Source organism: Neoarius graeffei, chromosome 6 (genome assembly GCF_027579695.1).
Source record: "Neoarius graeffei isolate fNeoGra1 chromosome 6, fNeoGra1.pri, whole genome shotgun sequence".
NCBI classification, from domain to species: Eukaryota; Metazoa; Chordata; class Actinopteri; order Siluriformes; family Ariidae; genus Neoarius; species Neoarius graeffei.
In genome coordinates, this window is record NC_083574.1 from 36,436,111 (window position 1) to 36,458,558 (window position 22,448).

Consider the following 22,448-nt stretch of genomic DNA (forward strand, 5'->3'; position numbering starts at 1 on the left):
GTCACACTCAGGTTTAGAGAACATTCAGCAATAATTTATTTTCATAATCTCAAGAACCACCACATTTCTCATCTGGAAAATTCAGATTCAGTTGCCAACAACACGGTTTTTGAAAAATGTAAAGTTACTATACAAATTCTTAATAGAAAAAGAATAAATTAACTGTGGAATTCGTTGTTATTCTCGCCAACAACTCCACATTTGTTTTTCTACAACACCGTTATAACATGTGCGGTTATTTTTGATTTGAACTCCATAAAGTGAGGAAAACATGCTCTATTGTCAGGAATGAGGGAGTGAGCGACACGGTTTAGTAACTAACATCCTTCATTTTCGCACGACTCGTATTAAAACTATTGACAACGGTTAGGAAAAGTCTACAGCTAGGAAACAACGCAGTAACTGGTCATCCTGTAGCACCTGAAAGGGTTACTTTGTCCTGACATATTGAAAAAGAAAAATGGAAATAAAACAAATACTGTTTGATTAAAAAAAATATTAAAACATCTGAACATTTCTTCAGTTTTTTTTTTCTTCTTCTACTTCTTGTAAAATAACCCAGACAGGTAGGTTTCCATAGTCCTTTTCCATATAGGTTGATAAATGTGTTAGTTTATTCTTTTGTATAAAAGGTTTAGGCTTGTTATTAAATACAGGTAGGAAGAAGGGCACGAGGAGAGAATCGACGTTTCCTCAGTGGAGATACGCATGAGGCCTGAATCACAGCACTGTGGGAAGGAGACGGTTACGGATGTCTTCAGCTCTGTTTCTACGGGTTCGTTTTAACGCCAGACACCTGAATTTGCCTCTGAACCGTCGTTTGGGTTTGAGTTTGAACTCAAGCCTACGATGACCTGGATGTACAAGACGCACATGAACAAACCAAAAATGCAAAAACAAATCAGAAAAGACAAAAAAAAAACCCAACAAAAACTGCATTAGCAAATCAGAAAACACCTTAACCAGAAACAGAGGTCCTTAAAACACATGACCGACTTGTTGCTGATTGGCTACAGCATCCGTCAGTCCTACTGATGGTCGAAAACTGAGCGTTGGAAGATGTTTACAGTTCGAGGAAATATGAAATTAATCTACTCATGCTTTTGTTCCTGTTGATGTTTTTGAATCAAAGGCTTTCGTATGAAACGGCTTACTCAGGAGAACTGAACTCCTCACGATAATAACAAAGTTCGCATTCAATTACTGATGCTAGGCTAACGAGCTAACAGACTGAAAAAGTGCAATTGGTTTTCTTTTTGATAATCACAGGCCGTGTCCAATCAGAAACGAGCATGTGAAGCACCGCCCCTTTGCAGTTTGTGTTCATGCTGATGTGATTTTACTGTTGTTTTTAGTTTTTCTGTCGCGTTTTCTGATTTCTGTTTCCTGTTGCGTCTTTAGTCTTGTTTCTGGTTTGCCGTCGCGACTGTAGTTCTGATTTTAGTTTCATTTCTGATTTGTTTTTATGTTTTAGTTTTGTCGATACGGTTTCTGAGTTCGCTGTAGCGTTTTTAGTCTTGTTTCTGATTTGCTGTCATATTTTTAGTTTTGTTTCAGTTTTAATTTGTGCGAGCAGCGCTGGTGCAAATCGTTACTCTCATTACTCTCAGGATCTTTCTACTTTCTTCTCGTAATGTTTTTAGGATGCTATTTCTCCTTCAGTTTTCAACTGATCATCACCAAATTCCACATGAAGAATACGTCTGGGCTGAATTACGTTGCTATGACTTTTGGTGCTGATCTGGATCACTGATCTGGAATGATCCATTAAAAAAAAAAAACAGGATTTTTTTTTCAATCACTTATAACTCTGTCACTTTTCATGATTTTTTCAATCAGTCTTTTTTATTTTGTTCAGGGCGGCAGGGCGCAACTTTTCCTCACTAAGCATCATTCTGTATCTCTTACCGTTCCGGATCTGTAGGGTACGGTGACCAGACATCCCAGTTTGAAAGAGCTAGCGCAAATCACTGTGACATCTATATAGTCTCATTTGTCATGACATTTTTTACTTCTGTTGATGTGTTTTCTGATTTGCTGTTACATTTTTTTATTTGTTTACACGTTTTGCCCTTATGGGCCACCATTCAGGCCTGGAAAAGAGGCAGCATTACACTATTCTGGGTAAGAGGCTGAATTTGCATCCCTAAAATTAACATACAAACAACAATTGATTTCACATTGCAGGGTGTTTGGTGTGGACTGTTTACGAAGGGTCTGGTGGCACATAATGCACTTACACTATAGTAATGGAAATATGTATACTTTAAAAAAAAAAAACAGGGTGTGCTTTTAGATATCTCTAACTCCTTTGCTGCAGAGGGTCCATTTCCGAGTGTGTGTGATGTCGTAGCATGTGGAATGTGTAGTATATAGACGTGGTCGTTATTGTATGGCTTGCCGTGTTTCCTCGTCACATGAGACAGATTGAGAAGAAGAGCACCATCGTTTCATGTTAAAATCTCGCTGCTTAGAAGAACAAAAAACACCACGCGTTTTCTTTTTTCCCTCTCTGTCCGAGAGCCTACGGTGAGCGTGGAGGTTTCTCCGCTTTCAGGACCGAGGTGTGTATTCTGCTCGTATACTGGAATGCTGAGGCTGTGTCTGGAAATGGCACAGAGGTAAGATCAATTAAAGAGAAAGTTTGTTGGTGAGTGTCTGTCTTGTGTATGATGTGTGCCCCTTTACGTTGTGCTCTTATAGTTTCACCCAGTCACTGACCAGAGTACGAACAGTCTGGTGTTAACTGCATGCAGTCCAGAAAAACTCAGTACGTCAGAAAGGAAACTGTAAAAAATAAGGTCCCTATGTTGAAGATGCCAGGTATGAGGATTATTTGTTTTGTGGGCTCAGAGCAGAGGGCTTACGGGATTTGTAATTTATCGGTGTACAGTACAGTAGAGGCTCAGAGCACCATGGCGGCTAGCAGGCTGGTGGAGCTGCCCGAGAGAGAGAGAGAGAGAGAGCGACAGAGTCAGTGGCACATACAGTACTTCAGCATTCAGCGTCTGAGAAGGTTAAACTAACACACAGCGAGCGTTCTGGGAGGAGTTTCCCCTAAAACAGCAGATCAAATATGGCACCACATGGCTTTTGGGAAACTTTACAGCTATTGTATGATAACTGACAGAACTTCTAAATGAAATGCAGATAAATGAAAAAAAAAGACAAATACAAGGAGACCACAATCCTCAAACTCATCACGCTTTGCAATAACGATTGAGACTGACGCCAACTGGTGAGTCTTTACAAGTCAACACGCAGCCCTGCAATGACAACACACACAAACGCAACACGTTTCTGCTTCAGTTTTCTTTTAGGGCTTGATCAGTTTATCACTTTGCCAGAATGACATTCCACAGCCCTATCAGGATCAGCGGAAATGATTTTAAAGCCACAATAGTCTCTTTTAGGGCGGCACGGTGGTGTAGTGGTTAGCGCTGTTGCCTCACAGCAAGAAGGTCCGGGTTCGAGCCCCGTGGCCGGCGAGGGCCTTTCTGTGCGGAGTTTGCATGTTCTCCCCGTGTCCGCGTGGGTTTCCTCCGGGTGCTCCGGTTTCCCCCACAGTCCAAAGACATGCAGGTTAGGTTAACTGGTGACTCTAAATTGACCGTAGGTGTGAATGTGAGTGTGAATGGTTGTCTGTGTCTATGTGTCAGCCCTGTGATGACCTGGCAACTTGTCCAGGGTGTACCCCGCCTTTCGCCCGTAGTCAGCTGGGATAGGCTCCAGCTTGCCTGCGACCCTGTAGAACAGGATAAAGCGGCTAGAGATAATGAGATGAGATGAATAGTCTCTTTTATATTATTGATCATGTTCATTACATTCCAAGCATTTAGCAGACGCTGTTATCCAGAGCAACATACAACGTACCCTGGGGAGCATTTGGGGGTTAGATGTCTTGCTCAAGGGCACTTCAGCCGTTCCTGCAGGTTCAGGGAATCAAACCAGTGACCTTTAGGTCCCAAAGCTGCTTCTCTAACCATTAGGCCATGGCTTCCACCAACAGATCATGTTTCTGATGGAACACAATGCCACCATTTGTATCTGTAATTTGTTTAGTGCTTATTCAGATTTTTCAGATATTTAGAAACCCAAAGTAGGCGTGGCCTGTTCTGGATGTTCTGGCGTCCTCTCAAAAAGTTCTACAACCTTAGTTCATAAGCTTGGTCTCGACTTAGTAGGTCTCAACTCGAGATGTTCACGGGACTGTTTTTAATCCTGTTCATTCAGTTTGTATTTTTAGTTCTACTTTCTATTTATTTTTTCAAATAATTTAATTCCAAGCTATACAACTACCGAGCAGCCTAATTTAAACTAACCCACATGAAAGTCAAAACCTTTCACTTGCATGTTGTTTTTTTTTTTTTACGTCCCATGGGGTCCTGGTCCCAGTAAACAGCTCTAGTCTAAATCAGACAGCATAAAAAACCAACCAAACGAGAGGACATCTCGTCTTTGTGTCTGTATTTCTATAAGCTTAGACTTTGTTCAGCACTCTTGGATGGTCATGACATCAACAAACCAAGCCACTCGTATTAAAGGTACATTATAAGTAATTACTTTAATAAATGACATGTTTTTGTATTAATATTTCTGGTTCTGATGTTTATTCAAGTTTGTGAAACCACTACGTTAATGCTAACCTGTTTGAGTGTTATGATCCAATCTGAGCTCATATTATTATTATTGGTGATCAAAATATTTTGAGCTTTAGCACTTTGAGTACAATTTATATCCTAGTTAGCTAAAAGTGTCTGGTTTTAACCTGTTTTGCTCATTCGATGCTACTGAAACACTAATGAGATGGAGTTTCCTGAAACAATGCCTCTTTTTATTGATTGTTGGACTTTGGAGGACGGAGTTTCATTCATGCCCTTGGATTAATTGTTATACATACAGGACACTTTTTCGATAGAATGAAAACGTGTTCTATTCCCTTCTAGCAGGTTTCATTCATTTGGTTCGATAGCATGCAATATTGTTAGCATATCGCTTATCCTACGTGTATTACGTCACTCTACCCAATGGAGAATGAGCGTTGAATATGGGTTACGATATTGCATGGTTGTCAAGACAACATGACGTCACATGTCGGAGATGTAACACTTCTGCGCTAGCGAGCGACTGTGACAGTTTGTAAACAGACATGGCTGCCAGGTTTGATTCATTAAAGGAGAACTGAAGTCATTTTTAAACTTGCTTTATTTCTTAATTAACGTGTTCTTCAATTACGTTTTCGGTTTTAGTAACCTTATATCATGACTCGTATTGGCAACTAATTGTAATTAAATATTATACTTATCGGCCTAGGCGGCACGGTGGTGTAGTGGTTAGCGCTGTCGCCTCACAGCAAGAAGGTCCTGGGTTCGAGCCCCGGGGCCGGCGAGGGCCTTTCTGTGTGGAGTTTGCATGTTCTCCCCGTGTCCGCGTGGGTTTCCTCCGGGTACTCCGGTTTCCCCCACAGTCCAAAGACATGCAGGTTAGGTTAACTGGTGACTCTAAATTGACCGTAGGTGTGAGTGTGAATGGTTGTCTGTGTCTATGTGTCAGCCCTGTGATGACCTGGCGACTTGTCCAGGGTGTACCCCGCCTTTCGCCCGTAGTCAGCTGGGATAGGCTCCAGCTTGCCTGCGACCCTGTAGAAGGATAAAGCGGCTACAGATAATGAGATGAGATGAGACTTATCGGCCTATTCGGTTTTTAGCCATGCTGAATTTAGTTCGTTTGGCAGGCGTCGCTTATCCGCGCGATCTTCACGAGACTTGTGCGAGACTTCGAAACGTCAAGTGTCAGCGCCACCACTTTGAAAACTGTTTTCCAAACGAAGTATTGCACAAAAACGAGTTTAAATGACGATTACTGCTTACTTTTTTCAAACTTTCCTGATCGCTATCAAAACAAACAAAACTTCCGGCTTGATTACATCAGCATTCGAAAGAGGGCGCGCGCGTCTTTTGACAACGTTGGCAGACGTCGGTCACTTTGATTTGCGCTGTACGTTTTACTTCCGTCCTACGATGTCTCGCACAAGTCTCAGCGAATCTCGTTTACGCCCATTGCTTCGACATATGGACTGATATATTACAGAGCGTATTTCAAACACTCATAACTTGCTGTAGCAGCGACAAAATAGCGATCAAAAACGCATTCCTATATTTAATAAAATGAGAGAAATAGAATTTTGATCTTAAAAAGTTTGCCTTCAGTTCCCCTTTAAATACGGAAGATTTTGAGAGAATTTTGAAAGACAGACACATTGAACACCTGAAAAGAATGCGTATGTATAATAATAATAATAATATTGGCTGACTTTTTTTCATGGTATATCAGATATATTCCATTCAGCTAGCATGATAGCTGAATGGAATATATCTGCTAGACCACTCAACGCCAGCCAAGATGAACAACTGTCATATGTTCATGTATAATTTATTATAACTATATCTTTCGAAGTGGTGTAAAGATTTTCAGGACTGGTCCAATTCCCTGGATTCAGTTGTCATTGCAGTGCTTTGTAGTGAGCTTGTTTCCGGTGAGTACCATGTTTCCGTCATCACTCACTTTTGGGAAGTGTTGGAAAATCGTTTAATCCCTAACAGGACTATTTTTTAAATGAGAAATGTCAATAATGCTGCTTTTATTGAATGATTCACATCCAAGAGGGTGTTTTTGTCATCTTGCGGTCTTGTGGTCTCACTTATTTACGCACATATTTTTACAGAACATTATAAAATGGGAAACAGGCTTCATGGTTCACTCGGTGGACTGGGTCGTATGATTCATTGTAGTTACTCCGACAGAACAGTGCACATGAAGGTTAGAGAACAAAATGGCCAACAGCAACGTTCTGCAGGAGTGCGTGTGCTCCTTATCTTCTGTCTCCTTCGAATTACACACTGACGTGTGCGTTTGAGTATGCATACATGGGGCAGTTCATTAGAATGCGCACACACACACACACGCGCGCGCGCGCACGCACGCATACAAACACATCTCCAAAAGAGAGAGAGGCCACACCCCTGGTGTATCACTCCAGCGATGGGATTGGATGAAGGGTTTTGTGCATACGGAGCAACTCGCTGGCAGCTAACTGGGTCACAGTTCAGAGTTCATACGATACGCAGTGGGAGGGTCAGCAAGGTCAAAGTTTGGTCCGACCGCCATGATCCCAAAGTCCAGAGCCACTGTACTGCTGGATATGCACAGAGACAGAGAGAAGGTGAAAGGGTACTGGCTCCAGCCGTCAGTATGTCTATAATATATGTGTTGAGGTCCAGCCTGTGGACAGATCTGCCCAGAGAACACTGTTCCGGGAAGAAAGGGATGAAGCAGGAGAGGGATGGAGGGACGGGTTTAGACCAGAGTTCCTGGCTTGGCCTTCTCGTGTCCATACCACTGCACGTCGGCGAGCTCAGAGCACAGGGGACTGCTCAGGAAACAGCTGTCGCTGAAAGATCTGTGAACAAGCATACACACACACACAGTCATATTACGGTCATTCCTTTATCATGCCAAAACAATGCTATATAAATACTGTTAAATCTCAAGACACAATAAAAGTCATAGAGAGCACAAGGTCATTTCATGCGTCCTGAGTATCGGCATTATATCCAGATCGGGATTATCTAGATATAAAATGCAAGAAAAAAAAAATGCAGCTAAGACATTCAGAACGAATTTTCATCCAAGCGCTTAAACAACCAGCCAGAAGTATAAGTATGCATCTTTCCAGTCATCTATACAAGCCACATTTCACCACCAAACCTCTTCCCAGTATATTACATCATAGCTTATATGGTCCATGAATGTCAATGTGGCGTCCTTAAGGAAATTAAAAAAAGATGCGACCACCATCTTTTGCATGAAACGACAAGAAATGAGGAAGGAAACAGTGAGTGGTGGCCAGGTCTAATTAGCTGAGATGCATGTTACTCCAGCTCATGGAAGATGCATTCCACTACATGAGCGAATTCATGTGGTTAATATCTCATCAGCATACGATCCGTAGGCAAGAATCATGAAAGGTAACCGTGCAAAAGAGGCCGAGTCAACGTGCAGAAAGGAGAAGAGAAAAATGGAGAGGTGGAGACGGAGGAGGAAAGTAAGAGTACCTCTCTACTGCTCAGTGCTTTGGTGAGAGGGAGAGCGGTCCTCAGTAGGAGAGCTTTCAGCTGTATCACTGCCCCGAAGGAAACACCAAACACACACAGGAACACACACCCAGACCAAACCGAGCAGAAGTGGGTTAGAAAGGATACAAGAAGAGAGAGAGAGAGAGAGAGAGAGAGAGAGAAAGGGGTTAGCAGCTGTGTGAACAGTGACTGAAGATAGGAAGTGAAAGAAGAGCAGTGTTTAAGATGAGCAGGGTTAAGACATGGATGTGCTGTTATACACTTTGTTTTTATTATGACACAAGTCCATGCAGTGGAGTCTGAGCAACTGAATCCGCTTTTGAGAGCAAGAGCTTATTTAACGATCACGAAACAAACCCGTAAAATCGACATCTTTAAAAAAAAAAAAAAAAACCTGTTGCTTTATGTCTTGGAGGTGGCACGGGTCACCCTCTCAGATGATGAGACAGGTCGACTGAGCCAGTGTGTAGGAATTGGGAAAGACTGAGTAAGTGTAAAAAACACAAACACAAATCCATCTTGTAGCTCTTTCAGACATTATTGTGTCACACTTACGTGACTAATAAATATATAAATATAGTGGACACAACTGTATTTTTGATAACCTGTGAAAATAAACTTGTCTGTGGACTTTTCAACCTGACTGTATGTGCAGCACAATGCTCTGCTGTAGAGAAGTGTTGGGTTCAGACTCAGCCATATTACTAGATAGATAGATAAACTTTATTTCAACAGAGTGGCCCATTCAGCACAGCTGGTATCCATGGGAGCCCTGCAAAACCATAATGATCCACAACTTCAAAAATACAATACAAATCTACACTAATATACGATTTCAAAAATACGTTACAACAATCTTTAAAAATCTCATTAACATTATTACTCATCTCATCTCATCTCATTATCTGTAGCCGCTTTATCCTGTTCTACAGGGTCGCAGGCGAGCTGGAGCCTATCCCAGCTGACTACGGGCGAAAGGCAGGGTACACCCTGGACAAGTCGCCAGGTCATCACAGGGCTGACACATAGACACAGACAACCATTCACACTCACATTCACACCTACGCTCAATTTAGAGTCACCAGTTAACCTAACCTGCATGTCTTTGGACTGTGGGGGAAACCGGAGCACCCGGAGGAAACCCACGCGGACACGGGGAGAACATGCAAACTCCACACAGAAAGGCCCTCGCCGGCCACGGGGCTCGAACCCGGACCTTCTTGCTGTGAGGCGACAGCGCTAACCACTACACCACCGTGCCGCCAACATTATTACTCCAAAAATGTAATTAAAACTACCACCATGGTCTTTACTACACCTACAGCCACTGTTACTACACCTACAGCCACTGTTATTACACATAACTGAAATATTACTACATTTAAATACACTGTTATTACACCTACAGCCACTGTTATTACACTTACAGCCACTGTTACTACACCTACAGCCACTGTTACTACACCTACAGCCACTTACTACACCTTCAGCCACTGTTATTACAGCTACAGCCACTGTTATTACAGCTACAGCCACTGTTATTACAGCTACAGCCACTGTTACTACACCTTCAGCCACTGTTATTACACCTACAGCCACTGTTACTACACCTTCAGCCACTGTTATTACACCTACAGCCACTGTTATTACACCTACAGCCACTGTTACTACACCTTCAGCCACTGTTATTACACCTACAGCCACTGTTATTACACCTACAGCCACTGCTATTACACCTTCAGCCACTGTTATTACACCTACAGCCACTGTTACTACACCTAAATACATTGTTATTACAGCTACAGCCACTGTTACTACACCTAAATACACTGTTATTACAGCTACAGCCACTGTTACTACACCTAAATACACTTATTACACCTACAGCCACTGTTACTACACCTAAATACACTGTTATTACACCTACAGCCACTGTTACTACACCTAAATACACTGTTATTACACCTACAGCCACTGTTATTACACCTACAGCCACTGTTACTACACCTACAGCCACTGTTATTACAGCTACAGCCACTGTTACTACACCTAAATACACTGTTATTAGACCTACAGCCACTGTTATTACAGCTACAGCCACTGTTATTACAGCTACAGCCAGTGTTATTACACCTAAATACACTATTATTAGACCTACAGCCACTGTTACTACACCTACAGCCACTGTTACTACACCTAAATACACTGTTATTAGACCTACAGCCACTGTTACTACACCTACAGCCACTGTTATTACACCTACACTGCTATTACAGCTACAGCCACCATTATTACAGCTACAGCCACTGTTATTACAGCTACAGCCACTGTTATTACAGCTACAGCCACTGTTACTACAGCTACAGCCACTGTTATTACAGCTACAGCCACTGTTACTACAGCTACAGCCACTGTTACTACAGCTACAGCCACTGTTATTACACCTAAAGCCACTGTTATTACACCTACAGTACAGCCCCTGCTATTATACTTAAAGCCAATGTTATTACACCTGCAGGCACTGTTATTACACCTACAGCCACTGTTACTACACCTACAGCCACTGTTATTACACCTACAGTACAGCCCCTGCTATTATACTTAAAGCCAATGTCATTACACCTACAGGCACTGTTACTACACCTACAGCCTCTGCTATTATACTTAAAGCCAATGTTATTACACCTACAGCCAGTTATTATACCTAAAGCCACTTATTACACCTAAAGCCACTTTTACTACACCTACAGCCAATGTTATTACACCTTCAGCCACTGTTATTACATTCAAAGCCACTGTTATTAGACCTAAATCCACTATTACAGTATTGTACACATGCCCTGCTATTTCACACTGACTGCCTAATCACAGTTTAGGAATTGAATAAATCACTATTGGATTTTGGGACCCAGAACATGTTCCTAACAAGTTTTTGACAAGACTTAACCTGTACCTGGTAGAAGTGCATCACTGAACTCATGCTGGGTTTCCAACTGTACCAGCTGTTATCTGAAGGTCTACTGGAACCAAATGTGGCGTGATTGTTAGGTAAACTGCTGTCGGTTTTTTAGAACTGATATGATGACGGCTCACTACAGTTTTATCACTGCCGCTTATTGAGTATAGATTTTAGCAGTCGGTCATAAAGATGACATCTAGATGTTCCACTTAGATGAAAAATAAACCCAGCAAGAACATCAGCATGACCTTTACGTTAATAATTTATCATTTGATCCAAAACCTGATTCTCCCTCTTACCCGCTCTGCCAGTTGAGGATGTGCTGGGGACTGCAGGGTGGTGTTGCTGCTAACTCACTACATGGAGTTCCACTTCTCTGGCTGTGTGGAGAGGCGGCTACACACACACACACACACACACACACACACACACACACACACACACACACACAGAGTTACTACATACTTGTGCACTCACAGAAATACACAGTAATGCACTCTCAGTTTTGGAGTGAGCTATAACAGATATAACAGGAACAAAGTGAGCCTCTGACACCGACACTCCCGAATGACAGATCATGGGTTTAAATCCCGGAGTGTTTCAGTCAGCCAGAGGGTAATCCATTATCCCCCCAACACACACAGACGCACAGAGTGCAGACCACCCTGAGAGCATCTCACTCCCTCACGCAGAGGAATGCATTTAGCTAAACTTAATAAACACTATTGTCAAGTTCCACATACTGACGAGGAGGCATTAATTAAGCTGTTCTGCATACAACATGAAGTGTGTGAGTGAAACAGAAAAAGATGTGTAAGGTGGTCAAAACATCTTTTATATTATGTTATGTTACGTTATCATATGTTATGTTCCATTACGTTATGCTGTTATGTTAGGTTACATTACGTTACATTATGCTATATTACATCATGTGACATTATGCTGCACTGTTACTATGTTACAAAATGTTACACTGTGTTATGTTACATTACATTATTCTGCATTATGTTATGTTATCATATTATAATTTACGTTCCATTACGTTATGCTGTTAGGTTACGTTAAGTTACATTGTTGTATTACATCATGTTACATTATGTTGCTGCACTGTTACATTATGTTAAATAACGTTACACTATGTTGTTACATTACATTATTCTGCATTATGTCACATTATCTTATGGTACGTTAATGTTACATTCCATTATGTTACGCTGTTAAGTTACGTTAAGTTACATTATGTTATATTACATTATGTTACAATGTGTTGTTGCACTGTTACATTATGTTACACTATGTTGTTACATTACATTATTCAGCATTATGTTACATTATCTTATGTTACGTTTATGCTACGTTCCATTACGTTACACTGTTAGGTTATGTTAAGATACATTATGTTATGCTACGTTATGTTATGCTATGTTATATTATGTGATGCTACATTGTGTTGTTACACAGTTACATTATGTAACATTACGTTACACTATGTCATGTTACATTGCATTATGTTACATTATCTTATGTTATGTTACATTCCATTCCATTCCATTCCACTATTATGTTAGGTTACATTATGCTAGGCTATGTTATGTTGTTACACTGTTACATTATGTAACATTACGTTACATAATGTTATGTTACGTTCCATTACATTACACTATTATGTTAGGTTACATTAAGTTATGCTACGTTATGTTGTTACACTGTCACATTATGTAACATCACGTTACACTATGTTATGTTACATTACATTATCTTATGTCATGTTACATTCCATTAAATTAGGCTGTTATGTTAGGTTATGTGATATTACATCATATCATGTTACATTGTTACGTTACATTATGTTGTTGCACCACGTTACACTGTTATGTTACATTGCATTATGTTATATTACATTATTCTGCATTACGTTACATTGTTACAGTCATCAATTAATTTCAAATTCAATCTGAAAGATGATTGACGCTTACTCTAATTTTTATATTCATGTAATTTAAATGGGAAAAGGCCCCAAACCCCAAACAACAACAACAAAAACTATTCGAGCTGACCTATATTCTACTTCTCGTCATGTAACACAGGCCTGTTCTTTAACTTCTTGGCCAAACGACCCTTGTTGCTAGACTTACAACATGGGGCTGAATGAGTGTGTGCAATTTAAGGCTTATATTTGATTCCCCATTTTATAAAGATTTTTCAAATTAGATCTAAACGAACCAAAGAGAATACATGTCCTATCTGCAATATTACACTGAATATTTAACAATCATCAAGTGGACATTTGAATAAAAAAGGCATTTGGTGTGTTGGAGGCTAAATCTAGCTAAATATCAGTGCTAAAAAAATAAATTGGATAAAACAAGACAATTAAAACATTCATCTGAACCATTAAAGTACACGATTAAAGTATGATTAACTTATTAATGGTGACATCATTTATGGTTTATAGAAAATAAATGCACAGATTATTAAAGCTACAGGCTGATTAATACTGACTACTAAATGGTTGAATTCAAATACGGTTTTGAAGTGATGTGACAGCCATAATATGGAATAACCCTAAGACATCATGCCATATGAAGACTATATATAGCTCTACAGAGAAATGTCTTACCCGGTGAGCCCTTAGCGAGTGTGCCAACTCTCCCTGTGTTCGAACTGGTGTGCGTGAGACGTGCATGCTCTTTGAGCGATCCGGACGAACGCTGGTACCAGCACCTTAGCTCCTCAGACACGGCCACTCTGTTCCCTCCTCCCTCCCTCCCTACAGACGGAGTCCTCACTATCTGAGACCTAGACGGTGTGAGCCTGGCACTGCCACTGGCACTGCTGCCCTCACCATCCTCCCCTGCTGACCCCCAGCCCTCCTTGTAGAGGCCTCCGGCTGTGTACGAGTTGGACGTCTTAAACTGTGCTTTGACGCTGTAGTGGCCTTCCTGGTCACTCTCCAGGCTGCGGACCACCACGGCGCCCGGGCTGCTGCCTGCCGGGTACAGCGGATACTCCTTAATGCGGTACTGTGATGATGGCTGGCTCTGGCTGTTCAGGTAAACGCCCTGGTGGGCTGTTCCAGGAGTCCCACCATTACGTGCAGCCAGGTTAGGCATGCTGCCCGAACTAGAGGTGCCCAGGTGGCCGGCGGATTTGTGGCGCTGGCGCTGACGTTGGCGTGCTCTAGAAGGCGAGTCCTCAGCTAGGGTGCGGTAGTTGGGGTTGGTGCCTGCCGGTGGGCAGCAGTGCTCGGAGCTCGAGTGGCTGGTGCACGATGAGCAGTCATCTGGCACTACCGAGCCACTGCTTCCTGCACGCTGTGGCCCTGACAGGAAGAGGTCTGGGCTAAGCTCCGCCTCTGGTCCTGCCTCTAGGCTCAGCAACTTCCCCTGAGACTCCAGGCTGGAGCTCCGCCCACGGAAAGGCTGAGACAGGCTGAGAGAAAGAGGTTCAAAGCTTAGTAAGATCACCAACCGTGTCAAATACATGTGTGTGTGAGTGAGTGAGTGTGTGTGTGTATACCTGGCTGAATGGACGTAGCTCCTGGTCCTCAGGTCAGGAGTAGAGGGCATGCTGGATTGGCTGTTCCAATGAGGCAGCGTGCGCACTGGGCTGTTCTGCAAAGAGTTACTACCTCCAGTCTCACAGCTGCCTGTGCTGGGGAACCGCCTGTGACTGCTACACACATACAGAGCATGAGAGAATGAGAAAAACACGCAGGATACCTGGAAATTCATCAAAATTCCGACCCACTACCCAACAATTTTTTAATCATTTGCTCGTCCCCAAAGATTTCCATCAATGCAAATGAATTCACTCAGATTCCAAATAAACTTCATATTTACTCAAAACTCCGCAATCTGCATTTACAGGTTTCTTGTCCACATAATCTGAACCTCACGAATACATAAGAACCGAGATTTAGTGCCAGTGTTACCATAACAACAAGGACACTGCGAAGACTGTAAGAAGAAGCGAACATTAGTTCAGCATATTACTCGAGTGCTCAATGATACCGAATGTGTTTATAATGAATCATTTTGGTTCAGTATGTATGTATATATGAGTGTTTAGTCTACGTCTAGTTCTTATCTAGAGTGTTTATACTGTTTATATTGTCTGTTTGAGTGTTTAGTCTGTGTCTAGTTCTTATCTAGTGTTTATACTGTTTATTTATACTGTTTATATTGTTTGTCTGAGTGTTTAGTCTATGTCTAGTTCTTATCTAGAGTGTTTATACTGTTTATATTGTCTGTTTGAGTGTTTAGTCTATGTCTAGTTCATATCTAGAGTGTTTATACTGTTTATATTGTCTGTGAGTGTTTAGTCTATGTCTAGTTCTTATCTAGAGTGTTTATACTGTTTATATTGTCTGTTTGAGTGTTTAGTCTGTGTCTAGTTCTTATCTAGTGTTTATACTGTTTATTTATACTGTTTATATTGTTTGTCTGAGTGTTTATGTCTAGTTCTTATCTAGAGTGTTTATACTGTTTATATTGTCTGAGTGTTTAGTCTATGTCTAGTTCATATCTAGAGTGTTTATACTGTTTATATTGTCTGTTTGAGTGTTTAGTCTATGTCTAGTTCTTATCTAGAGTGTTTATACTGTTTATATTGTCTGTTTGAGTGTTTAGTCTATGGCTAGTTCTTATCTAGAGTGTTTCTACTGTTTATATTGTCTGTTTGAGTGTTTAGTCTATGTCTAGTTCATATCTAGAGTGCTTATACTGTTTATATTGTCTGAGTGTTTAGTCTGTGTCTAGTTCTTATCTAGTGTTTATACTGTTTATTTATACTGTTTATATTGTTTGTCTGAGTGTTTAGTCTATGTCTAGTTCTTATCTAGAGTGTTTATACTGTTTATATTGTCTGTTTGAGTGTTTAGTCTATGTCTAGTTCATATCTAGAGTGTTTATACTGTTTATATTGTCTGTGAGTGTTTAGTCTATGTCTAGTTCTTATCTAGAGTGTTTATACTGTTTATATTGTCTGTTTGAGTGTTTAGTCTGTGTCTAGTTCTTATCTAGTGTTTATACTGTTTATTTATACTGTTTATATTGTTTGTCTGAGTGTTTATGTCTAGTTCTTATTTAGAGTGTTTATACTGTTTATATTGTCTGAGTGTTTAGTCTATGTCTAGTTCATATCTAGAGTGTTTATACTGTTTATATTGTCTGTTTGAGTGTTTAGTCTATGTCTAGTTCTTATCTAGAGTGTTTTTACTGTTTATATTGTCTGTTTGAGTGTTTAGTCTATGTCTAGTTCTTATCTAGAGTGTTTATACTGTTTATATTGTCTGTTTGAGTGTTTAGTCTATGTCTAGTTCATATCTAGAGTGCTTATACTGTTTATATTGTCTGAGTGTTTAGTCTGTGTCTAGTTCTTATCTAGTGTTTATACTGTTTATTTATACTGTTTATATTGTTTGTCTGAGTGTTTAGTCTATGTCTAGTTCTTATCTAGAGTGTTTATACTGTTTATATTGTCTGTTTGAGTGTTTAGTCTATGTCTAGTTCATATCTAGAGTGTTTATACTGTTTAGTCTGTGTCTAGTTCTTATCTAGTGTTTATACTGTTTATTTATACTGTTTATATTGTTTGTCTGAGTGTTTATGTCTAGTTCTTATTTAGAGTGTTTATACTGTTTATATTGTCTGAGTGTTTAGTCTATGTCTAGTTCATATCTAGAGTGTTTATACTGTTTATATTGTCTGTTTGAGTGTTTAGTCTATGTCTAGTTCTTATCTAGAGTGTTTTTACTGTTTATATTGTCTGTTTGAGTGTTTAGTCTATGTCTAGTTCTTATCTAGAGTGTTTATACTGTTTATATTGTCTGTTTGAGTGTTTAGTCTATGTCTAGTTCATATCTAGAGTGCTTATACTGTTTATATTGTCTGAGTGTTTAGTCTGTGTCTAGTTCTTATCTAGTGTTTATACTGTTTATTTATACTGTTTATATTGTTTGTCTGAGTGTTTAGATAAGAACTAGACATAGACTAAACACTCAAACAGACAATATAAACAGTATAAACACTAGATAAGAACTAGACAGACTAAACACTCAAACAGACAATATAAACAGTATAAACACTCTAGATAAGAACTAGACATAGACTAAACACTCAAACAGACAATATAAACAGTATTAACACTCTAGATATGAACTAGACATAGACTAGAGTGTTTATACTGTTTATATTGTTTGTTTGTTTTTTCAATTATTCTATTTTTATTTTTATTGATTGCATTGCCTGTTTGCACCGTGGGTCAGAGAGGACTGATATTTCATCTGTGCTGTGTGTTGAGCATGTACACTACCGTTCAAAAGTTTGGGGTCACTTTGAAATGTCCTTATTTTTGAAAGAAAAGCACTGTTCTTTTCAATGAAGATCACTTTAAACTAATCAGAAATCCACTCTATACATTGCTAATGTGGTAAATGACTATTCTAGCTGCAAATGTCTGGTTTTTGGTGCAATATCTCCATAGGTGTATAGAGGCCCATTTCCAGCAACTCTCACTCCAGTGTTCTAATGGTACAATGTGTTTGCTCATTGCCTCAGAAGGCTAATGGATGATTAGAAAACCCTTGTACAATCATGTTAGCACCGCTGAAAACAGTTGAGCTCTTTAGAGAAGCTATAAAACTGACCTTCCTTTGAGCAGATTGAGTTTCTGGAGCATCACATTTGTGGGGTCGATTAAATGCTCAAAATGGCCAGAAAAATGTCTTGACTATATTTTCTATTCATTTTACAACTTATGGTGGTAAATAAAAGTGTGACTTTTCATGGAAAAACACAAAATTGTCTGGGTGACCCCAAACTTTTGAACGGTAGTGTATAGCATATTTGACAATAAAGTTGACTTGACTTGAAAATGTCCTTCAAATGTCCTTAATGAACATAAAGCAAGGAATATTCACGTTCCGCATCACTTATAGAAGCTGGATACCCACTCTATATGAGCTATGCAATATCATTTGGCATTGTTTTGAAATAAAATATACAGTATATAGCATTATTATACACAGGGCCGCTGACAGCTTTGGCTGGGCCCGGGACAAAATGCTCTGAATGGGCCCCCCCGGGCCAACCCACACACACACACACACACACCTTTCTTATCCCAGTCTGTACTCACTCCAACCCTTAAATGACAGGTATTCAAAAAGGTATTCCTAAACTCGTGGATAGTCTACTATAATCACGCGATTGGGGTGCTCTTGAAGGAGCAGCGATGGACAGGGGATTTCGGGCAGGGCTGGGGGCGAACATAGTATACTGTGCGTGCGTGCGTACTGTCCAGTGTGAAAAGCAGAGAAGAACACACCGCTCGAGAAACAGCGGGATATGATTGCGGGCTAATGTGAATATTCTTAGCTTCAATCAGATATATGGAACACAATGTTATTAAGCCGTTGTGGTTATGAAATGATTCAATGCCCTGTGCGTTTGATATGGTGTTCAGTGTGACTTGCTCTCCCCTCGTTTGTAACATGAATTGCGTGCCGCGCGTGCCTTGGTTGGGGTTACTTTACGGGGCTGGAAAAAGTTGGCTGTGTCTTACCTGGCTCAGCTGCCCCACTGCCTTTGCTAGTACCTGCTGCATCATCCCAATCTTTTTAAAAATATTTATGCAGTGAGCCCCTGAGTCTCTTGGTTTCTTCCTCTCTTTTCTTTTCTGTGCTCCTGACTTGTGCATGTTGGCAAATGGCACGCACGCTGATTGTCGAAGCGCTATGATCGAATGATGTCGTTTTTTTCCCCTTAATCAAAGAGTCAGACCAAACCATTTTTGCATTAGGGGTGGTAGGGGGTTCTTGACGCCTTTTTCAAAGACAATAAAGGCAAAAGATCTACAAATCTCATCTCATCTCATTATCTCTAGCCGCTTTATCCTGTTCTACAGGGTCGCAGGCAAGCTGGAGCCTATCCCAGCTGACTACGGGCAAAAGGCGGGGTACACCCTGGACAAGTCGCCAGGTCATCACAGGGCTGACACATAGACACAGACAACCATTCACACTCACACCTACGCTCAATTTAGAGTCACCAGTTAACCTAACCTGCATGTCTTTGGACTGTGGGGGAAACCGGAGCACCCGGAGGAAACCCACGCGGACAACATACAAACTCCACACAGAAAGGCCCTCGCCGGCCCCGGGGCTCGAACCCAGGACCTTCTTGCTGTGAGGCGACAGCACTAACCACTACACCACCGTGCCGCCGATCTACAAATCATTTATTGAATGCAAATATAGCACATTTCTCCCCCAAATCAACACATTTTGAAATGAAATAAAATAATTTAATCGCAACTTCATGAGAGCCCAGTTCTGGGCCCTCCCCATTCCTGGGCCCGGGACAACATACCCGTTTGTCCCCCCCTGTCGGCGGGCCTGATTATACATACAGGACACTTTTTCGATGGAATAAAAACGTGTTCTCCGCCCTTCGAGCGGGTTTCATTCATTTGGTTCGATAGCATACAATATTGTTAGCATATCGCTTACCCTACATGTATTACATCATTCTACCTAATGGAGAATGAGCGTTGAATATGGTTTACGATATCGCATGGCTGTCAAGACAACATGACGTCACACATCGGAGCTGATGTGAATGTTCAATGAGAGTTTTTTGCTGTGTGTGTGCAGAAGCATTTCTTTGTTCGCTGGGAAAGAGAAAAACACGTTGAACACCTGAAAGGCTACCAAAACTTCATTAGATGTTTACAAGAGAAAAACATACCAATGGACATTGAAAAACTGGAAAAGATTGTGTGTATGTCAGTGGTGAACCGTTACTATTAGACCTGGGACTTGAGCTCAGCCAAAACTTAACCAGACACATCAAAAAAGCAACAGGGCAAAGGATTCTGCAAGGGATTAGCAGCAGGCTGCCAGGTCGCACCGTTGTGTGTAGTTGTCAATGCTGATTTTAAAAGTAATGAAGTAAATTACATAGGGAAATTAATACTTAAATATGAGTGAATACTGTAGCGAATGTGCGTGGAAGAAGAGTCTGGAGATAGAAATCTTAGTTTCTCGGTCGTTAGCCTGCGCAACTTGCTCTCTATAGCACTGGCTTGACTGCTTTATTAGCATTCGCTAACACTACTGATGAACGCTACACCGGCTGGAAGGTAACTTCACTGCTGCACGGACGGCGCCGAGTTGCGGTTAAGCTCGTGTTGGCCTTCGAGAATGCTGTTATACTGACATGAAGAGAATGTATAAGTATAATCCATTCAGCTAGCATGATGTTGAGCTTGTCTTTGACTTGTTCAATATCATGCCAGCTGAATGAAATATATCTGATATACCACGCAAAAATAGCCAGCCAATATTATTTATTTATGGTATACTATTGTGCTAGCATGCCAGTAGTAATGGTGACTACCATTCCAGATATCTGATTGGTGCACACCTGGAGTGGGAGGAGCGTTTCTTCACCCTCTCATAGGGCTCATCGAGTGAGCTCTCGCTCCACATGCGGGGTTTGATGGGAGATTTGTCGTAGTCGCTGCGCTGGTAGTGCAGGTGCCTGAGACCCTCCAGAGACTGAGGAGGAGGAGGCCTGCTGTGCGACGGAGGCCGAGGAGGAAGGCCTTTATGAGGGGAGGAAACTGGAGAGAAGGTGGGCGTCCCTGCTACCTGGGGATCATCTGGGGGGGAAAAAAAGGCATCACAAGAATGTGTGGTGTGTGCTGGAAGGTAGTTTTGGTTTTATGTGCAGAAGTATCAGAACTGTAGCTACAGATATCGAGGCATGCTTTACTTTTACAGTGCCTTGCATAAGTATTTACTCCCCCTTCTACAACCTGGAACTGAAATGGGTTTAATTCAAAAGTCAGGGACTGGGTAAGGAGGAGATTAATCAGAAAAGCATCCAAGAGGCCAAGGGTGACTCTGAATATGGTGCTACCACCATCATGCTTCACCGAGTTATAGTGATTTCAGGAAGATGTGCAGTTCGTTGTGTTAAAGACAGAAAGTTTAATGTTGGTCTCATCATACCAGAGAACTCTTCCACGTTTCCAACATGTCTTGAACAGTTTCTCTCATCTGAGCTGTTGAACTCTTCAGAGTTAGCCTTCTCTTACTGATGTGCTCTGAACCCGCTCAGCAACTTTTGGTGGACAGCCTCCTTTACGTAGAGTGCTTGCAATTTTCTTTGACTTGGAAAGCTTTTATATGGTGTACGACTGCTAATGCTCACTTTGTCTTAGGCTGTATAGGCTCATTAAAGGGGAACTGAAGTCCTTTTTAAACTTGCTTTATTTCTTAATTACGTAATGTGCTATTCAATTGCGTTTTCGGTTTTAGTAACCTTATATCGTGACTCATATTGGCAACTAATTGCAATTAAATATGATACTTATCGACCTATTCGGTTTTTAGCCATGTTGAATTTAGTTCGTTTGGTCCAAGGCAGGCGTCGCTTATCCGCATGAGCTTCACGAGACTTGTGTGAGACTTCGAAACGTCAAGTGTCAGCCAAGTGTCAGTGCCGCCATTTTGAAAACTGTTTTCCAAACGAAGTATTGCACAAAAACGAGTTTAAATGACGATTACTGCCTACTTTTTTCAAACTTTCCTGATTGCTATCAAAACAAACAAAACTTCCGGCTTGATTACATCAGCATTCGAAAGAGGGCGCGCGCGTCTTTTGACAACCCCTGTGTCAGAAATCGCTCCCTACTCACTACATAGGGCACTATATAGTGGGGACGCCATTTTGTAGTGCTGTCCGAAACCTTAGCGAGGATTATTTACACCCTGTATAGTGCACTCAAAGCATCCCACAATGCATCATGAAAAGTAGTGTACAACCGATGGTCACTAACCAAAGCAATATATCCCATCATGCATTGCGGTTGCGCTGAAAGAAATCTAATTAAAAGTCTCAAATTTGATATAATAAAAGGCAGCGGCAAAGAATAAAGTATTCAGCCTTGATTTAAAAGAACTGAAAGATGCAGGTACTTTGTATTGATCAATGTGGGAAATGCGCTCAGTATAATATGGATTTATCACAAAAATACATGTGTGTATTTATTATTTTGAAAACCCACCAGCCGACTGATCTGGCACGTTTTAATTGTGCGACAGTAATGACGTAAATACCAGCTTGACGGACTAGTGTCCGAAAGCGTTTTTTTCATTTTACCAATGAGCTCACTATATAGTCCTCTATATAGTAATTCCCTGTATAGGGAGTAGTGAACGAGTGAGCGATTTCAGACACAGGGTTGGTCACTTTGATTTCCGCTGTACGTTTTACTTCCGTCCTACGATGTCTCGTACAGGTCTCAACAAATCATGTTTACGGCCGTTGCTTTGACATATGGAC

General features: G+C 41.0%; 1 protein-coding gene across 7 annotated transcripts in view; it reads right to left on the reverse strand.

Annotated features, from left to right (window-relative positions):
* Positions 1-3,584: 3,584 nt before the first annotated feature.
* Positions 3,585-22,448, reverse strand: part of frmd4a (FERM domain containing 4A) — a 288,964-nt gene continuing 270,100 nt past the window's right edge. For 6 of the 7 annotated variants that reach the window (XM_060923607.1, XM_060923606.1, XM_060923605.1 and 3 more), the window contains 5 exons: positions 20,523-20,760; positions 14,614-14,769; positions 13,715-14,526; positions 11,394-11,490; positions 3,585-7,459 (listed from right to left, as the gene is read on the reverse strand). In XM_060923607.1, the coding sequence (XP_060779590.1) occupies positions 7,357-7,459; positions 11,394-11,490; positions 13,715-14,526; positions 14,614-14,769; positions 20,523-20,760 (1,406 nt within the window). In that variant the 3' untranslated portion in view covers positions 3,585-7,356. Of the gene's footprint in view, positions 7,460-9,402; positions 11,491-13,714; positions 14,527-14,613; positions 14,770-20,522; positions 20,761-22,448 lie in introns of those variants that run through there. The other variant, XM_060923609.1, reaches the window with a different exon arrangement.